The 19713-nt window shown below is 42.2% G+C and overlaps 1 protein-coding gene across 7 annotated transcripts in view; it reads left to right on the top strand.

Moving 5' to 3' along the window:
* MAP4K4 (mitogen-activated protein kinase kinase kinase kinase 4) overlaps positions 1-19713 on the top strand; it is a 164395-nt gene that overhangs the window by 131599 nt on the left and 13083 nt on the right. For 2 of the 7 annotated variants that reach the window (XM_066176606.1, XM_066176609.1), the window contains 11 exons: positions 1654-1815; positions 3837-4067; positions 4992-5098; positions 6023-6174; positions 6879-6976; positions 7778-7953; positions 8351-8471; positions 9642-9833; positions 12229-12346; positions 12617-12787; positions 16236-16379. In XM_066176606.1, coding sequence (XP_066032703.1) covers positions 1654-1815; positions 3837-4067; positions 4992-5098; positions 6023-6174; positions 6879-6976; positions 7778-7953; positions 8351-8471; positions 9642-9833; positions 12229-12346; positions 12617-12787; positions 16236-16379 — 1672 coding nt within the window. The remainder of the gene's footprint in view (positions 1-1653; positions 1816-3836; positions 4068-4991; positions 5099-6022; positions 6175-6878; positions 6977-7777; positions 7954-8350; positions 8472-9641; positions 9834-12228; positions 12347-12616; positions 12788-16235; positions 16380-19713) is intronic. The other 5 variants (XM_066176607.1, XM_066176608.1, XM_066176610.1 and 2 more) reach the window with 5 other exon arrangements.

Raw genomic sequence — 19713 nt, forward strand, 5'->3', positions numbered from 1 at the left:
AATTGGAAGGGGTGTTCTGTGCCTCATACTTCCAGCCATACTGCTCTACCTTTTCTAGAGAAAGTGTCCACCTACAAAGATGGTGACCGTTGGGATGGTAAGCTGAAGTGGACCAGCTTTCCTGACTGGCGAAGTTTAGTGGAGATTAGTTTTTTCCTCATTGCACTAGCATTGAGGATATAAAGAAAAGGATTTCTAAGCTTGGCTTTGGGAAACAGCAGGGAGCTTAGAACTTAATATCACTTTCAGGTCCAGACAGTCAGATGACTGGAATAGGACCTGTTTCCGTCCAGGAATGCACTCTGTCCTTGCCACTTCTTGTCTGGTTTTGAGGACGTGTCGCTCATGCAGTTTATGTACTTTGTGGAAGAAAGTTCCTATCATCTACAACTACAGATGTGAAAACCTGTTTCTTCAGACAGAAGGACTTGAGGCTTTTCCTTATTCTATTCATACAAGGAGTCTGGCCTGTTTAGACTTCAAAGAATGGCTCTATGAAGTTGAACACAGTGGTGAAAATGATTGTGTGGTGAAGATGCTTGCCTCCTTTATTGTTGTACTTTCCAAGACATGGTGTGTTTTGTGTAGACTTTACAGCAGCTTGTCTGCTTTGTCCTTATTAGGCAATCTGGTACTATGCTCAAATTTTGGAATGAAGAGGCAGGTTGGGTTTGTAGAGAAGCCCACCTGAGGCAAGGAGTCTGGAAATGTTCCTGTCTTCTGGAAGCCAGTCTCTCCAGACCATCACTGCTAGGGAGCATAAGGAAATCATCCCAATACTGGTTTTGTGCTCTGGGCACATGGCTTAAAGCAAATTAAATCATCCCAAGCTTCCAGTTTGATCTTTGGTGCTTTGTTAAAATACTAGGAGTTTATCATTCCTCAGAGGCAGCTCCCCTGGCACATGCTGCCTTGGTTCTAGCAACAGACTTTCTTAGGAAATGAGAGGCTATTTCCTTTCTGCCTGTACCCTCCCTCCATCTCTTGTCCTTCATAGCTCTCACTTTGTTTTCAGTGTTGTGGCCTTGAAAGAGGTGATGTTTCTGCATGGGGACCTTGCTTCACGTTCTTCTGAGGACTGAGCACATTCTGATTAAGTCTTCCCCTCAGCAAGCTCTTGAGGTTAACATAAGATCAATTCTACACTTTCCTGAGAACAGGAAACAAGCTGATGGGACTGTCCTCTACTGCCTACCTGTTCTGTTGCTGAAGAGAGAAACACAGGAAAGCAGATAATCCAAAATCGTTGGTTGCATAAGATGGGGAGCTAAAGTAAGGGATAACAGTGGGAATTCTACTTTTATATTAATAAGTTTTTTTCTGTTTACGTATATCCTTTTTATTATCTGTGAGGAAAGTACTGATGGATAATTAGTCTAGGCAGAAAGACTTTCATCATATTATCTCACATCTTGGTACCTCCTGCATCTCCTCTCTTTCTAGTATGGATTATCCATTTTGGCATACTTAGAGTTTTGATGTCGTTCATTCTGTGAACTTACAGTGCTGGCAAAAGTGGTAGCGAAAAAATCCTGCCAAACCCCAAGTGCATTTGCTTTATTTGTGGTAAAGAAGAGATGGTACTCCCCTTTGTATTTCTACTGTAATTGGTTTTACTCATTCAAGGCTTAACCTCCATTTATTTTGGCTTAGGTGGAAGAGAGATTTAGAAAAACTAATCAAGGCTCCCCTGAAGCACAGTCTAAACAGATGGGCAAAGTGTTGGAGCCACCAGTGCCTTCAAGATCAGAGTCCTTTTCCAATGGAAACTCAGAACCTGCTCAGCCTGCCCTGCAGAGGCCAATGGAGCCCCAGGTAAGTGCCCAGGAAAATCTTTGTGAGCCTGGAGAGAATGCGGAAGTTCTAACATGTTTCCTTCAAATTTGCAGATCTTTGCACTTAGAAAGCCTTTTGTAAAGGGTAGTACTGTTACACAAAACAGCTTATTTTGTAGATTCACTCTTTGTCTGTTTTTGCTTATTTTATTGATAAACTGATGAATTTTGTGGGTTTGGTGGTTTTTTTTGGTTTGGGTTTTTTTCATGTTAGAGCTAGACAAGAACTGTTGTATCCCATTATTATCTGTGCAGCAGCGACACAGTGGGTGACATGCTGGTGGCAGTTGCAGAGCATTTTACAATTCAGAATTTGCTCTATGCAAGGTTTTTACTACTTAAAAAGGATGCTCAGGAAGAATGTGCACTTGCTTGGTTTTTAAAGTTCTTGCAGAAAAAAGCTAACCAAACAAGTGGGTTTTAGTGTGAGCACTGTTTCAAAGAGTTTGCAAAACATGTCTAAGAAAAGCAAGTTTGTTGTCGGTAGGGCTGCAGTTGCCAAATAAAGCTCTGTACCACCCCTGGAAAATCAAAAAAAGGTTGAAACCACTGAGCTGCGTGGTAGCCATTGTTCTGTTGTTTTCCACCAAAGACCCTCTAGATCTTGGTACCTGATCTCATAGAAGTTATGATATTAATTGAAAAAAGTAACCTTTGTCTAAAACTTAGACATAGCCCATGAATTCTCAGCAATTTAGGTATACTAAATTAAATGGTAGAGTTCTGCATTTAGTTCCTCTGTTGCCATGCAGAATTTTCTTCTTTCAAATAAAGTCTGTTGATGACAGTGCAAGCTAAAACCATCCCTGATTGTGACTAGGTATTGCCAGTCTTTTGGACAACAGGAGAATTTGAACAGACGGAAGAGTGGGAGAAATCAGGACAGAACTTCATCTCTTGCTCATTATTTCCTGGCTTTTATTCAAACCTCTATGACTATTTCAAAATATTGGACTTGTATCTTCATATTCTGTGCCAGTTACTTTTAAAGTCTGTGTCTTTCACTCATATTAAGGATAATCAGGCTCTTCAACAGCTGTGTGTATTAAAATTGAGGAAATAATAATAATATAAAAACAAATACAGCCAGCCTACTGAAACTGGGATTGAGAGCAAAGCTTTGCTTAATCATTAGGTGTGAAAACAGTGTGTTCTTCAGTTAAGACTTTCCCTCCTCCTTAGTTTCAAAAATTAACTCTGAAACACAGGCTTATGCACAAAGAAGGAAGTAGGCTGAAGGATCGATATGGATTCCACTGAAAATCCTAATGGTGTTTTAACTCCACAGTCACTGTTATGCCTTCTTAGTATGTGTAATTGAATATGTGTGCATGTAAGTGTGTGTGTGTACTGTGTATAAATATGTATATATATATGTACAGTATACAGTGCATTTATGGTGTAAGTATAATACGCATTGTACATATGTATACTATATACAATATATATTGTGGTTTTTTATATATATTGCAATAACTGTAAAAGAATAAAGGCTTTGTGTTATGGTCTTTCTCCAAAAGTTTTGAGCTGTATCCAGTCCCTGAATTTATTGGGAAAAGTAAATGTCTGTTGGTTTGCCCAATTTACAGCATTCTTTAATTTTGTACATTACTTCAACTGGATGTCCACTTCAAATTTCCCAGCCCACCATGAGACCTGGCCAAAGCCCACTGAAGACCAGGGAACAGAAGGTGACTTTCTGTCTTGAGTGGCCTTTGAACTCAGGCTCATGGTGCAGATATTGAATCCCCTTCTCCTCTGGGCACCAGTGTACGTGTATGTGGAGAGCGTATCACACAAAAAAATGCATATGTGCTGTATTTTCAGTCTGTTACGTTCTTCGGGCGCTTGCCTTGCTTTAAGTGCATCGATTCCACCCCACGCTTACCTAATGCCATAACCAATTTGTCTCTGCCTGCCCCACCTGCCTTTATTCTGTGTTAATTGGAAAGCCGGTTATACTGAGCGCATTGAATGTTTTATGTTTTGTTTTCTTGTAAGGTACAGTGGTCCCATCTGGCATCTCTCAAGAACAATGTTTCCCCTGTCTCGCGATCCCATTCCTTCAGTGACCCTTCTCCCAAATTTGCTCATCACCATCTTCGTTCCCAGGACCCATATCCACCTTCACGCAGTGAAGTGCTTAATCAGAGTTCTGACTCTAAGTCGGAGGTACCCGACCCCACCCAAAAGGCTTGGGCTAGATCAGACAGTGACGAGGTGCCTCCAAGGGTAAGGAGTAGAAAGACAGATGTGTGCGATTTTTTTATTATTAATGACAGTTTTCTTACGGATGTGATGCCCTGGGCACTGGGAAGACCATGCCCTTATGCCAGCACTGGTAACAGTATTTTGGAAGGCAGGTCATAATGTAGGTGTTCAGCCAATGGGTTAATGATAATCAACCTGAAGTACAGTATTGAAGCTTTAAATAAAATTGGTAATTATTTATAGAATGCAGCTATTTCAGAGAAACAATTTATTATGCAAAGTCAACAAATCATTACCATATTCAGGAAAGAATTCAAAATATCCCTGAGGTTATTGCTCAGAGTTAATATTCCTCTTCATCTGTTCGCAACCCAAACTATGAGTCATACACTTACTTAAAATTGAGATGGATCTGAACAAAAAGGAAACATTCAATATATTTCCTCCTCCTCTCCCCCTTCCATCCCCCCTCCCCATTCCCTGGGATTTGCTTCTTCTGAGTATATTCTTGCTCCCCCCCCACCAGTCTTTGCCTTCTGCTGATCCATTCCTGGGCATTTGTTTGGTTCCCTTGAGCTTATTCTCCTAATTCTCATGCTGTTTCAGCAAATTGCTTTGTGCCTCCCCTGCTTCAGTCAAAATGCCATATTCTTTTCAAATGTCTCAGTAGTTGGAAGGGTAGTGGGGCGTGTACATGTTCGTGTGATAACCATTAAATGCTATTTAATGTTAAGACTAAACTTGGAGCTCCATTCAAATTCTGAACAGCATCACAACTAAGGCTTTTGGCTTTGTGGGTGTTTGTTTACTGCTTTTGGTCACTGATGCTGGGTTGTACTTAGAACATGTTAAGATCTCCAGAATATATTCTGTGGCAGGAGAAGTTTTATCTTCCTGTCCTCTCCGTCCTCTTCATGGGTTTAACACAACCTTTTTTCTCCCAAGGTACCTGTGAGAACAACGTCCCGATCACCAGTCCTGTCCCGCCGTGATTCCCCACTGCAGGGCAGTGGGCAGCAAAATAATCAAGCAGGTCAAAGAAATTCCACGAGGTTTGTAAGCCTACGTGTCCTTGCTTTTCTTGAATTGGAAGGAAAGGCTTATGGGAAACCAGGCACTTCCAGGCAGCTTTTGGCAGTGCCTGTAGGATGTGAAGGGAAGATGATGTTGGATTCCTTTTCAGTAATGATTAATTTCTCTGGATGTAGCATGTGTGTCAACAAATGCTGACAAAATTTCTTCCTTCCTCTTCTCATCTGAGTTGCCTGCTCTTTAATTTTTGCAATGATTTCAAATATCCTTCAAATTTTGGAAAAAATGTGGCTGTTTATGAATGTCTTGCCTTTTGGTGCAACAGGTCAGCTTGAGTATACTGTGGGAATTACTGGCAGCAGAAGGGCTTGTAACATCTAAATGAAGAGACCTCAGAAACTTTCTGGCCTCTTAGCCAGAACCAGCTTTTAAGAGGGGGAAGAAGCCTCCATGGGCTGACCCAGAGCACCCAAGGTCAGGAAGGGAGAGGAGAGAGATGACTCCTGAGCTCGACAGAGCAACACGGGCAGGCCACTGTGGAATTAGCTCACTGGATAGAGGTTGAGGGTATTCTGGTGTTCTTTTTGTGTTTGGTGCCGAGGACACTACTGACCCAATTTTAAACCTGCTGCTTGCAGGCTGAGAGATTTGTCCACTTCAAGTTAGATACATAAGAATGGCTGGTAGATAATTCCAAATAAAAGGAATTGGTTATACCCACCTAAAACTTTTTTTTTAACCATCATAAATAAAGTAATAGTTATTTCAAAGGGAGCCACTGCCTGGTTTGTAAGCATTACTGATGCCCTTATCTCAGCGTTAAAGTGTTCTTTCAGTTGAGTTATTAGCAAAACACTGAGAGAGAGAGTGATGTTTCAGTTTAGAGCTGGGATTCTGGGACTGAAGTGTGTGTGACAAAGAATTTCTTTCCTCCCTTGGTACAGCAATATAGAGCCTCGTCTGCTGTGGGAAAGGGTGGAGAAGCTCGTACCAAGGCCAGGCAGTGGCAGTTCTTCTGGCTCAAGCAACTCTGGCTCACAACCTGGCTCCCACCCTGGCTCTCAGAGCGGGTCTGGAGAGCGGTTCAGGATGAGATGTAAGTCCTTCTCCTACCCTTCGTAAATTGTGTTTCTAATTTTATTAAGCTGTGAAGCACTCAGTGATTACATGTTATGACCATCACAGGGTTCAGTACCTTTGAGCATGCAGTGTCAGAGAAGGCTTGGTTTCCTGTACCCTCTTGGCCATGTGTTCTTTTTTGGGAAAGGCAGTAGGCACAGAAATTGTCATCAAACTTTTTTTTTTTTCATTGTTTTTTAAGTCACATCCAGGCACTGCTGCATTTTCCTAAGTGCAAGAGTCTCCATGCCCTCACAGCTTCCTCCCTTCCACATGTGTGCAAGGGCACATTTTGATACTTGTTGCCTGTCACCTTGGTGGTTGTTGACAGGGTGCAGACTGCAGTGGATAGGTCTCAGCTGGGCTAGGTTGGATGATGATGGAGGTTTTCCAGCTTGTGGCCACGCTTGAGTCTTTGATTTACAGTTGTTGTGACCGTTTACTTTGGCTTCAGACATAGGCCAGTTGCACCTATACAAATCACAGCTTATGGTGTTTTTTTGTATAGTCCTTCAGGTACAATGTAATAGTGGACCAGTGAAACTTAGATTTTGTGGTCAGACACCCCTGATAGTCATCTCACGTCTCTTCCCCACTCCAGAGAGAAGTAAGAAAACATACTTTAGCTCCCTGCTTAATCTGCTTTGTTCTGTGTTCCTTTTGGGGTCTTGGCACATGCAGCATCATCCAAATCAGAGGGTTCACCATCACAGCGCCATGAAAGTGCACCTAAAAAACCTGAAGAGAAGAAGGAAGTCTTCAGACCTGTCAAGCCTGCTGTGAGTTGCATCCACCTCCCCTGTCCTCCTTCTCTTTCAGGTAGATTCACAAAAAGTATACTGGGAGCTTCATTCAGTGCCATCAGGGGTGTGATCATCAGCTGGAGTTGAGTTTGTAACTGCAGGTCTGGCAGCATGTTCTGGGATGTGCAATTGCCTGTGCACATCAGTACTGCAGATATTAGATTTTGCACTGCTTCTGGGATTGATTTCTGCTCTCTGGTCTTCTTCTTCCTAATCCATGCCTTTCTCTGTTTCAATCTTGTGCTTCCTTCCTGGGGCTGGACCAATGGTCGTGCACTTGACCTGAATGTGCCAATGCTGGGCTGAATGGTGCAGGGAGAAGTGGTAAGACCTTAATTTTTTCCTACTTTCTGTGAAAGATTTCTGATATTTTCTACATCTGGCTGCTATTACAATTGATTACAGCTCTGTGTCCGGTTGTATCTTGGGGAACTCAATGGGTTTTCACAGTATTACTATCTTTCCTTGCAGCTTTCTTCAGTAGCCATATCTCTTATGATACTGCAGTTAGTCATAAGTCAGGATAGTTGGGTTTCAGAGTATGCACATTCTTCTATGATATGGCAAGACTGCCTTAAGTTGACTCTTCTGATGCTTGAATTTATGAGAAAGTGAGTTTTGGTAACTGTTAGGAGTGAGTAAGTCAAAGGAAACTGCTGAGGCAATGGAAACACAGAAGTGAACAAACTCAGGCACTAATCCTGTGGGTTTGTCTTGCAAGCTCTTCTCTCTTACTTGCAGCATCAGTTTAAATTTTTTTCTTCCCTCTCCCATCAGGATTTAACTGCGTTGGCAAAGGAATTGCGAGCAGTAGAGGATGTGCGACCTCCACATAAAGTAACAGATTACTCATCCTCAAGTGAGGAGTCAGGGACAACAGATGAGGAAGATGATGATATGGAACAAGAAGGAGCAGATGAATCTACTTCTGGACCAGATGATGTCCGAGCAGTGTTAGTCCCTCTGACAGTGTTTTGCGTCTGTTTTGTCTTATAGGGGATTGAAGGAAAAGGATGTTAGCATTTTGGCTTGTATGTTAGTTCTTTCAACTTACTGCAATCTATGAGCAAGACATAGCAGCCTTATATGTTCATATATTCAAACACTGAGGACAGTCTTCTCAGTGTCCTTTCCCTCTTCTCCCTTGATTTGTTACAAAACAAGAAACCGTTTAACAATATCTTGACTTTTTTTTTTTTTTTGATGGAGAGGCTTTTCTAGGCAGCTTATGTAAATATTCCACTCTGGCCACAATACAAATTAATTCTGAGTATGCCATGATTCAAGGGAGTGACAGCCAGGGCACTAGTGCTGTTATCTCACTCCAGTTATTTCTTGTCTGACAAATAGGTCAACGTTGAACTTGAGCAATGGTGAAACAGAGTCAGTAAAAACCATGATTGTCCATGATGATGTGGAGAGTGAACCTGCCTTGACTCCTTCTAAGGAGGGCACCTTAATTGTTCGACAGGTATTGCTTTTCCTTCCCTGTGCAGTGCTGCACCCTTTCTGTGCTCATTAACCCACTCGCTCATTCACCCATGCTGTTTCTACATTATATTTGTTGTTCGTATTATCAAGACGCAGCTGTAGTGAATTTCAGATGAGCAAGATGTTTGATGCATGCAAAGAGGAGAGTAGCCCTTCACCCCTTGCTTCTGTTTTGCATGCTTTCCAGTGACACTCATGGCAGCACCGTGCAGAATATCTCAAAGTCTGTGGGAGAGAAGGGTAGAAAAGCTGTAGGTGTGTGGAGCAAGTACCTGGAGCAAAAACTTAGTTTAGTTTTACCACAGAACCAAATATGTGTCTCAGGAGTGAGGCTGGGAGGGAGTTGGGGTGGGAGCACTCAAGGTTTTTTAAAATTCTTTTGAACCTGTAGTTTAGGGCATACAGACCACCCAGGTAACATACACACACATGTACATGCAAATTCACTCTACAGTTGGTGTGGGGAGAAGCAAAATAGGTGGTGAGGCAGAGAACGTGGACAGAGCTAAAGTGCTGTGTTGTTGCCTTTGATTCTGAAAATACTGCATTCTTGTGCCTCTGAAAGATAATGGTTCCCTGTTTTCAAATGAGCTTGTGTGTTAATGAGCGTGCTATCTCATAGGAGTTTCCTCAGTAATCGCATTTCTGAGTTTCACAACTGAATGCCAGTTTCTTAATTGAGTCCTCTTGTTTGAAAATGAAGATTTCATGGTTATTGTTTTAAATAGTTAGCTGAAGGGATTCTCCAGAAAGTCCAAACTGCTATCTGTGTAGGGTGTAAGTTAGTCTTAAACAAAACAATAGGGAAAAAAATCCTCATCCCACCCCCAAAAATGTGCTTGTCCCTGTTGTGGTGTTGGACTTAGCAGCACAGTTGTTCTTCTGTTAGTTGGTGGAACTGGCTGTGCAAGTCAACCACATGAATCAAGCTTTTGCCTGCTGGTGGGAATTTCATGAATTCTAGTAGCTCTCTGCCCACTTTCCCTTTGCATGCAGGCATCAAAGCTCGGATTATCAGCTTATTTTAAAAAATAAATTAAAAAATAAATGTGAAAAGGTAGGAAGTGAGGGAGAGAAGGAGAGAGGTTGTTAGGGATTTAGACCTTTAAGCAGCACTTGAGCAAGACAAGTGTGCCTGTTTTTTCTACAGAGTACAGTTGACAAAAAGCGTGCCAGCCATCATGAGAGCAATGGCTTTGCCGGTCGCATTCACCTCTTGCCAGATCTCTTACAGCAAAGCCATTCCTCCTCCACTTCCTCCACCTCCTCCTCCCCATCCTCCAGCCAGCCGACACCCACCATGTCCCCACAGACACCCCAGGACAAGCTAACTACTAATGAGGTATGTCTTACACCACAGCTGGCTGCTTTCTTAGGGTTATAGCAGCATTGCCTAGTAGCTAGTTTGCAAAGGAACTCCAGCCAATTTCCCCTGCTTTTTTTTCTGTCACCTTTGTTCCCACCTCCCAAATAACACATTTCAGTTCTATGTAAGAAGCCCTTAACTCTAGAGCAGTTCCACGCCAAACTTGCCAGTTTACTATTTTTGCTTCCTTTAGTGAGTCATTAATTGCATGGCGTTCGTTTTAAACTAAACTTGACTACTGCATTTTCAAGCCAATACTCTTTTTTAATTCTGGTTTATTCCGGGAGCAGGCTAATTGCAAGCAACGTGCCTCTTCAGAATTAGCAGTTAATTTTGGCTTTGTCAGTAAAGGCTGGACTAGTGTCTCCACACATATGAGGAGCTGCTTGTGGATACTCACCCTTTGGGAAAGGAAGTGGCCATGGAGGGATTTTGCTCACTAAAGCTTGCCACGTGGGCTGGGTGAACGAATCAGGTGTTGCCTGGGAGGGTTGTAAAAGCCTGAGGTATTGTTATTTTGGAGTAATGAATGGGGGAAAATATTTGGGTTTTTTTTCCAAGTATGTGTGTCCTCTGAGAAGCAGCTGTGTAAAGGTGACTGTTCTCCACCAGTGCTGATTGTGTCCAGGTGGGGAAGGCTTTACCGTGGGGGAAGGTCCCTCTTGCTGTCTTGGGCTGATCCCAGGATGGTGCCTTCCTTTACCAAGTGCAGGTGGGAAAGAAAGCCTGGTCCTTGCACATGTGCATAAGCCCTCGCAGCAGAGGAGACGCACATGTGCAAATGAAGAAAGGCCATGCACCCCTCACCAACCCCTGCAGTGAGCGAGGAGCCTTGTCTGCTGTCTCCACTTCTGGCTGGGGGGCCAGCCTGGCGTACAAGGAGAGCCTCTCAAGCAGGGGGTGGTGCAGGGCGAACAAAACTTGGTGAAAAGAAGCTGCTGCTTCTCAGGGTAGAGTCCTGCCCTGTAGGTGTGCAAGTGGTTGTGATGAGGAGAGGTTGCAGTGAGCTGGGTAGGTTTGTGGCAGTGCACATGTTTACCACATAATCAAAAATGCTTCTTAACCACATAGCAGGAGGGTGGGTGGGAGGGAGGGAGAGTTTCCTCCTGGAAATTCATTAACGTTATACTAATTTTCAGCTATGCTTCATTGGTCTTTGATCTTTCTAAAGGCGCACTCTTGTAGGTTACAGAGATCAGTTGATTGATCCAGAGATACACTTGCTCATTACTTTGATCTAAGCAGTACATAAGCAGGGTTCAGTTAACTCAGCTTGGGAAGCGCGGGTTATGACGGTGCCTGGTGACGGAGGAGCCTTTTGGTATTGGGCTGTGCAGGGGAGGGATACACTCCAAACACCCATTGCTATTTTTTTCCGTAGAGGCTTAGGAAGATCAGACATTGAAGATTAGTTGATGCTAAAGAAGTGTCTTGTCACTACGTTTGCATAAAACCGAGCAAAAATACTGCTCGGTATAACTCTACCACATGCACACCCTTTTATATATATACACCCTTTTTTTTTTTTTCCACTTGTCCCATTCTGCTTCAGTATGATATGTTGTCCCTATAATACTAAACTGGCAAGGGTTTTAAGTTGTTCCATTTCCACTTTTAACAGTTCATTGTTTCACTTGTCTTCTTTCTTTCTTTATGTTTTTTCATGTTTAGACCTCATAACTCAACAAGCACCAGTGATTTTATCCACTACATATTCATAGTGTCATGTCACTGTTTGCTACACCTTCCACACTAATGAGCCCCTTTGTTCGATACAGGTTTAATATGTTGCTTTGTCAAATAAAGGTGGAAGAATCTGCTGCAGCTTTCTGGCAAGAGGCTCAGGTTAAACAAAATAGGGAGAATGAACAGTAGTGAACATTGAAACGTAGTCCATCATAGAAGTGAATGCTTGATCCCAGATGGTTCTGATTTTGTTGCACAAGCCAAGAGATCAAACTTCATCATTTAATTAACTACCTCAATTCAGGAGATGCTTCATAAATTCAAAAACTGTAGGTAGTGGACAGTTTGCAGATTAAATAGCATACATACATTTAAAAAGATTTTCAAAAGGAGAATCATTCCTTCGCTTTGAGCGTGATTGTAGTGGTCTGTACTAAAATGCTTTGCTAGCAGCTGAGGTTCAGGGATGACAATTCAGCTAATTACATTTTGCTGTAACATGTGCAGTGTGCATATGTATCTAGTTCAGGTGTGGTGCCTGCAGTGCATTGTGTATCTATAAAGGAAGTATAAAAGCTTGGGGAGGCTCTGTAGCATAATTCCGTAGTGACTTTAAAATGTTGGTGTTTGTTTTCCATGCTTTTTGTTGTCATTAATATTAATAAAGTTGAAATTTACATTGCAGACTCAGTCCGCTAGTAACACACTCCAGAAACACAAATCTTCCTCCTCCTTTACACCTTTTATAGACCCCAGATTACTACAGATTTCTCCATCTAGTGGGACAACTGTGACTTCTGTGGGTAAGTAAAGTAGCTGAAGATGACAATTGAAAAAGGATTCAGTGACTTCAGTGGGTCTTTAAAATACTTAAGAATGTTACCATCATGCTTTTTATTTGTTTTGCAATGGATTGCATAATTTATTTTCTTTTTCCATTTACATTTCTTACAAAAATAAGGACTTTCTCAGTATTCTCAGTTACTGATTTGGGTTTTATGATGTAAAAAATATATGTCCAGAATCTAGCTCTTGAAGGGTGTTACATGCACTTTGCTTTTTTTTCCTTTCAGTAGGATTTTCTAGTGAAGCAATGAGATCAGAGGCAATAAGGCAAGACCCCACGCGGAAGGGCTCAGTTGTCAATGTGAACCCCACGAATACACGGCCACAGAGTGACACACCGGAGATTCGCAAATACAAGAAGAGATTCAATTCCGAGATACTGTGTGCAGCCTTATGGGGTAAGGCAGACGTGTTCTTCCCTTGCCATTCCTGAAATGTAGGCATGCCAGTAGGAGCTTTCAGCCCTTGATAATGTATCTCCAGAACTGTAGCTGTTTCTCTGCATTTATTCAGTGCTTGTTTGCATCTTTTTTTGTTGCAAGACCTGATTATTATTGCGTATTTTACAGTATGTTGCTGCTGCTTTGATATAATTTCCCACTGGTACATACATGCTTTTGATGGCACACTTTAGACTGAGAATCACAGAATCATCAAGGTTGGAAAAGACCTCTGGGATCATGAAGTCCAGCCTTTGACTTAACGCTGCCAGATGAGCTTGACTATGGCACTTTGTGCTTAATCCAGTCATTTCTTGAACTCTTGAAGGGGTTTTGACTCTTACCGCCTCTCTGGGCAGCCTGTTCCAATGCTTAACCACACTTTGAGTGAAAAAGTTCTTCCTGGTATCCAACCTGAACTTGCCCTGGCATAGCTTGAGGCTGTGTCCTCTTTTCCTGTCACAGGTTGTCTGGGAGAGGTTTCATGCAGTTGATCAGGATGTCCTTGTCAGCTCTTTCTAAACGCTACTGCATCTCTTCCAGCTTTTGGGAGCTTGTAGTAGTCCTTGAAGTGTACACCTGGTGCACACAGGGTATTCTTTTGAAAAATAAGCATCTTCTTGAGGCTCTTGTGGTGTTGTACAACACGTCTCAATGTATTGTTGCAAGGCTTGATTAAGGTGTGTTACGTAAGATGACTTGTTGCCTCAGTCATCAGTTTATATAGGAAGAAAGATGGAAAAGAAAAGGATAGAAGGAACATTTTCCATTCTGAGATTTATCTTTGTTAAGAGTGATTACTGCAGGTAGAAGCTGGGTGTGAGATGGCAACTTGACTAAGTGTGTCTGGTGGTCTTGTCACTAGGGATAATTTGTGTTGGTGTCACACAGTCGGGATCCCACAGTTCATCAGGCTTAGAGCAGTGCCTGTTGCCTGCTACAGTGTAGAATCTCTGCTGCAACACCTAGTGAAAGCTTTTTTCTGTTTTTTGTTTCCTGGCCAGAATCTATGGGGGCACATTAATTTTTTCATGATTTACATGTTAATAGTTGATGCTTGTGTATGTTGCATACATACTTATCTAGTATCCCTAAATTTGGCAGATTATAAATGCGCGTGCAGGTCATTTAAAAAACTTAGGAGAATTGGCCATTCCCCTAAGGCACATGATTATTGTAAAGGTAACGCAGTCCCCTCTCTTTTTTACATTTTTATAGCTCTTTCCAAGGCTTTAGTTCTCTTTTGGGGTTATTTCCAGCATTTCCTGTTTCTCAGAACAGCACTTTTGTCCCAGTCTTCTTGCCTGCAAAGCTGTATCAGTGAAATAGCTCTCCAACACCTTGTCTTCCTCTGCTGTTTTCATTATTTCCAGAATTTACTGGTAAGAATTTTTACCCCAACACTATTTCTGCTTGAATTCTTGTGTAAAATTCTCTGATAAAGTTAAGACTTGTGCAAATGTGAACTTTCAGGCTGTGAGAGGTCAAAGGCAGAGAGAAATCATATGGTGTCAGTAAAGATGACTCATAATTTCTCTGATCTGCCTTGTTTTGCCAGTAGCAATTTGTGTTAATGGTTTTATATGTCTTTGATCTATATATCTGACTGTTAGGGTGGTTTGAAGAATACGTGTAAAATCCTAGAGGTGTCTTACAGCTGTAACACTTCCTTGAACTTTCAGGGCCAAATTGATGGTGACACAAGTTGGTACACGTGCTTACTTCATGATAACGTTTAACTTCCTTTACCCTTAAAAAAATTAAACCATTTCATGGTGATGCTTTCTGTGCAAAAAGAAGGGGACTTGCTTTGCTTTGCCTTTACCAGTGGTAATGCCAGTAGTATCTGGCAAGCTGCTAGTTGCGTTAGGTTCTCTGATGCTGTTTCTTCTAGCTCTGGGTGGTGAAAGTCAATGTTAATGACACGGATGCAGTAACACAGATTTTTACACCCAGCCTCCACAGACAGCCTGTACTTTTTCAGGAAGCGTTTCCATTTGTTTGAAAAAACCAGAACTGCTTAATTGTAGGGTGGCAGTAGAAGAGCTCTGCTGTCTGAGTAAGGAGGGTGTCTGCACTGTTAAATACAAGCACTGCTTGCCACCAGCATAGTAGTACATCATTAGTTTCATCTCAAAGTGCATGTACCTAAAGGAAGGGGCTGGGGACAGGTGTGCATGAGAACTCCAAACAGGAACAACGGCACCAGAGAGGCAGTGTGAGGGGAAGGGACCCTGAGGGAGCAGTTTGCATGTGACTTGCTTTGAATTGTAGCCCACACTGGAAAAAGTGCAGAAATGTATGTTGAAGCATACAGCTTTAGTCAATGGTTGCTGGAGCTGCAGGAAGGAGACCAGCTGCTGGCACTTCCTTGGCTGGTTTAGTGCTGCTTCAGCCTGTGCTCAGCCCTGACTCGTATGTGGCTCACTCGCCTTGGTTCCTTCTGCCACTTCCCAATCTGAAGATATCTCCCAGTAAGAGGGACAGTCTGTGTGAGATGGCCATTGCCCATGGGAGCTGTGGGATGAGATCCAGTGGGTGCAAACCATGTGGGAGATGCAGAGGTGAGAAATGGGCAGCAGAGGGATGAAGAAAGTGTCAGCAGCTGAAGGACAGCCTGGAGGGTGACAGGCCTCCCAGGAGAAGTAGCAGAACAGCAAATCAAAGCAAAAATGCCTTGGGACTGCTGGGACCTCTGAAGTTTTCTTACTGAAAAGGGTAGAGAGAGGGTAATGGGGAGATGCATGATGATTTCTGAACTCACTATGGGCTACATTTGTTTTTCTCATCTAAATAAATAGATTTTAAAACATAGTCCCATATATATCTATTATGTAAAAAAATGTAATTGATTCAAAATCGTAAGGTTTTATGGACTCTGGAAGTGTTCCAATGCACCTTTCAAACTTTGTGTAAAGAAACTAGCCTACTGACTTTTCTCATCTGTATTTGCTTGATCTTTAGAAGAAGCCTGTGGAAACACAAGATTACTGTAGTTACTCTAGGTTTAAGATTCAGATGGAAAAGATTGTTGTGAAGCTGGGAACAGACCCCTTCTGTGTGGAGGCTGCAACACAACCTGTTTCTCCCAGTGGGAACTGTTTTTATTGCCATGTCCTTGTCAAGAGCATCCTGCCTTTTTGTTTGGGAACTGGTGCTCTAGAAAGCTCTCCGTGGTCTGCCAGTCTTACTCTCTTGAACACTGTTTGCTGTCAGTAGTCTCTGTGGGCAGGTAATGCAGAGGGCCTCTACATCGTGAGATCTTTTAGGCTACAGGCAATTGAGACCCAGCCAGCAGTGGTTATACCTGCTTGAAACAGGACAGTTGCTATATCAATCATCAGTTCCCCAGAATATGTGGAAAAAGTGCATACTAACTTGGATCTCTGGTTTTGTTTTTTTCTAGGAGTGAACTTGTTGGTGGGCACTGAAAGTGGTCTGATGCTGCTAGACAGAAGTGGGCAGGGGAAGGTTTATCCACTCATCAATCGAAGACGATTCCAGCAAATGGATGTACTTGAAGGGCTGAATGTCTTGGTGACAATTTCTGGTAAAGTTAACTGTTGAACGTTATATTTTTCCTCCATGTGACATGGTATGGCAGAAAGATTTTCTTGGCAGCCTGTGTACTGAGGGGGAAGTCCTGACTGAAGTCAGTGGGTTTTCCATCATTTCACCTCTGAGTCTACAGTTTATTTCTGCAAGTGAATTGTTTTCCACGCCTGCTTGCTCCCTGTCCTCCTACCTTTAAAAATGCTCTGTGAGTTTGTAGGAAATGTCTGGCTTTGTTTCCTTGTTCAGTATTTGAGAGCTGGAGGTTAATGTTTTGTGAAGTTTGGGAAAATGTCATTCTTTCCGTCTGTCATGATTGCTTTCAACCTGGCCTCTTTCTAACCAAAAACCACAATGTACTACTTGGGTTTAAAGATGTTTTTCATGTGTGTTAAAGTCTGTAGAATGGGGAAAGCTCTTGCAAAATAGGGAAGTAAGAGTGATGCGCAGTGGAAGTGTGAGAGAGGGGAGTACAGTGTGTGGAAATAACCAGAGTGAGAAGGCATATTGTTGCCTGGTCTCTCACTGTGTGCAGCTTGGGAATGGCAAAGCAATGGGAGATGAAGGGTGGTGGTGATTGTGTTTGTTTTGTGTATGCTGATGAAAAATGTGTTTTATGAAGCTTAAGGTTCCAGACTCTTCGGCTCCAGAAAGTTATGGTGTAAGGTTAACCTGCTGTTAGACAATTTAATGTGGTGCATTGTTAGTCTTTCTTCACAGGTGTTGTTCAGCTATTTACCTTTTGTTTTGTGTTGTTTGGGAAATCAGCCTTTGCTATGCTCTGTGTGTGACAGGGAGAGGATTTTACATGAGGTTTCTCACAGGATTTGCTGTTGTTGTTCAGACCCACCTAATTTTTTTTTGAGGCTCTGGAACATGTCTAAGTCTGCTGTAGGAGCTCTCTGGCTCTCCCAACATTTGTTCAAAAGGACATGCATTAGACAATTTAGTGGAATTTAATGCATTAGCAATGTTGTGTTACCGAAGAACCATGCCCATGCTGTTGTCATCAACACGGGATTTGTTTCTGTCTGGAACCACTGAATTTTATTGGCTTGTCACTCGCTACATTCTCAGATACAGTTATGCTGTGAAATCTATAAAAAGAAAACTATGAATCAAGCAGCATTTAAAAATACACAACCTGCTGTGTGTCCTTTTGATGTCTAATGCTGTATGTTAAAATATAAGCTGTTTGGAAGGCACCATTTGATAGAGTTTATTCTATAGCAGACCTTGTAAACAAAAATATTGTGTAATCCAACTTGTGTAAAATCTGTTGGTTTGAAACATACCCTACACAAATCACAAGTGTCTATGATTCAGTCTTGTGTGTAATTGTTTTAAGTTTATTTATTTTTGCGTCAGTCACAATTGGAGTACCCTGACACATGCGTTTTCTTTGTTTTCTTTTGTTTCCTTTCAAAACTATTGCTTCCTCTGTGGAGACACGCTACATTAACCCTTAAGAAATCAGCTGATCTTTTGTTGTTTTATGCCTTTGTGCCATCTCCTGTGTTTTATGGGAGGTTACTGGAGTATGAGGCAGAAGAGGCATCCTTGCCTAGTGAAAGGCAGAGCTGGGGGAGCATATTCAGTGAAAGCATAATGCTGTAATTCCCAAGCTTCCCCTTATATCCTGCTTTTGTCTTCTGCACTGCACATCTCAGTTTTTTACCCTCATGCTGGGCTTCCCTAAGTATCTTTTTATTTGTGATGAGTTGCTTCACCTCTCCAGGCAAAATTGGAATGCTGGAGTGAGGGTATGTTTCTGCAAATAGTGTGTTTTGGCAGATTAGTAATGGAACTGTCTCTGAGCCTTTTCCCAGCACTGCTACAGCTTTGCTGGAAGCATTGTTTGGCTCACTGTGGTGCACTCGGCCGTATGTTCCCCTGAGTTTTTTGAGAAGTGATGCGCTGATGGTGGTAGGGTTTGAAAGGTGTCACCGCATTGTGCGAAGAAGTTGCAGTGTGTTAGGATTTTGAGAGGATTGTCACCTAAACTTGCTTTTAATAGACACACTCTTGAGTCTGAAAACATGAAATCAGTTCTTGGCCCAATTTATATTTGAAATACAGAGCTTTCTGACAACAAAGCTTTTGATACTGAGATACTGAGCCAGCTAGAAACAGTACAAGAAAGCCTCACAGGTAAAGCAAGAGTCGTTGATTGGTTCTTCAGTTCATGCTGTTGAGAGGCAAAAAATAAATAGTTTTGTCTGCTCAGGTGATACAGTGCAGAGTATCTGCTGGAGGAGAGAGCGGCAATGCGCATACAGAACACGCTCCAGTTGTAGCTCCCTGAGGATTTTGCCAGCCCAGCTGGCTGATGGTAGCACCAGGAAGAGATGACTGAGTGGAAGAACTAGTTCTAATCTGCCTGCTTAATAATTAAAAACCACAGTGACAATAAAAACAAAAACTCAATATAGGAGAAGGACTTTGCATTTGAAACTATGTCTGTGGGAGAATCCAAGCTCGGAGTTCTCATAGAATTCGCTGTCTGATTAGTTCATTTGATGGCTGGAGCAGAGTTTTCTTTCTTATTTAATGATCTTAATGATTAGATCCCTGCAAAAAATAAAAAAGACCATAATTTTGAGAGCTGTTAAAACTGACCAGTAGAGCTTTACAAGGAGAAGGACCTAATCTCCCCCACTCCAAATGTGAACATTAAGAGCAGCATAACTTGTTGAGATGCATGCATAGCTATGTTTATATAGCTAACCGGTCCTGCTCTTTTCATGTCAGGCTGCAGAAAGGCAGAGGAATTTCCTGTCTTGTGACTTTTCCTTGTGGTCTAGACACCAAAACACAATGGGAACACACTTGAGATACTTTTCAGTTGTTTTCTGGTTGGAGAGAAATACCCTGGTGCTTATCATGTGAACCAAAAGAAAAAAAAAAGTAGCCACATGCTGGGAAATTCCCATGTGTACTGTTTGTTCTGGGTCTTCAAGTTTGACTAAGCTACTGGGGAAGCTTCAGCCGTGGAAATGTCTGAGGCAGAATTTGTCTCATTGTGGGCAGGGACTCAGCATGGTTTTGAAAGCATTTGGTGCATTGTAGAGACCCTGAGCCTTCTGAGCTCTTTCTCGCCCAGAACTGCAGTGGCTTCTGATCTGAACTATATTTCCTATTTTTCAATGTTTTTAAAAGAGCCCTTGTGGCTATCATTTGCAGTGTTTTCATGGAAGGACCTTTACTTGCTTGCATGTGGGACTTCTGGAAATACTGTTTCCTGCTCTAGTCCTCCAAATCTTGAGAAAGCTACAGGAGTCGTAGGGTCTTACCTGTTTATGAAATATGGCTTTTTAAATATTAAGTCAGAA

This window comes from Chamaea fasciata, unplaced genomic scaffold, assembly GCF_029207755.1.
Source record: "Chamaea fasciata isolate MVZ Bird 193981 ecotype frontalis unplaced genomic scaffold, bChaFas1.0.hap1 SCAF_2, whole genome shotgun sequence".
NCBI classification, from domain to species: Eukaryota; Metazoa; Chordata; class Aves; order Passeriformes; family Sylviidae; genus Chamaea; species Chamaea fasciata.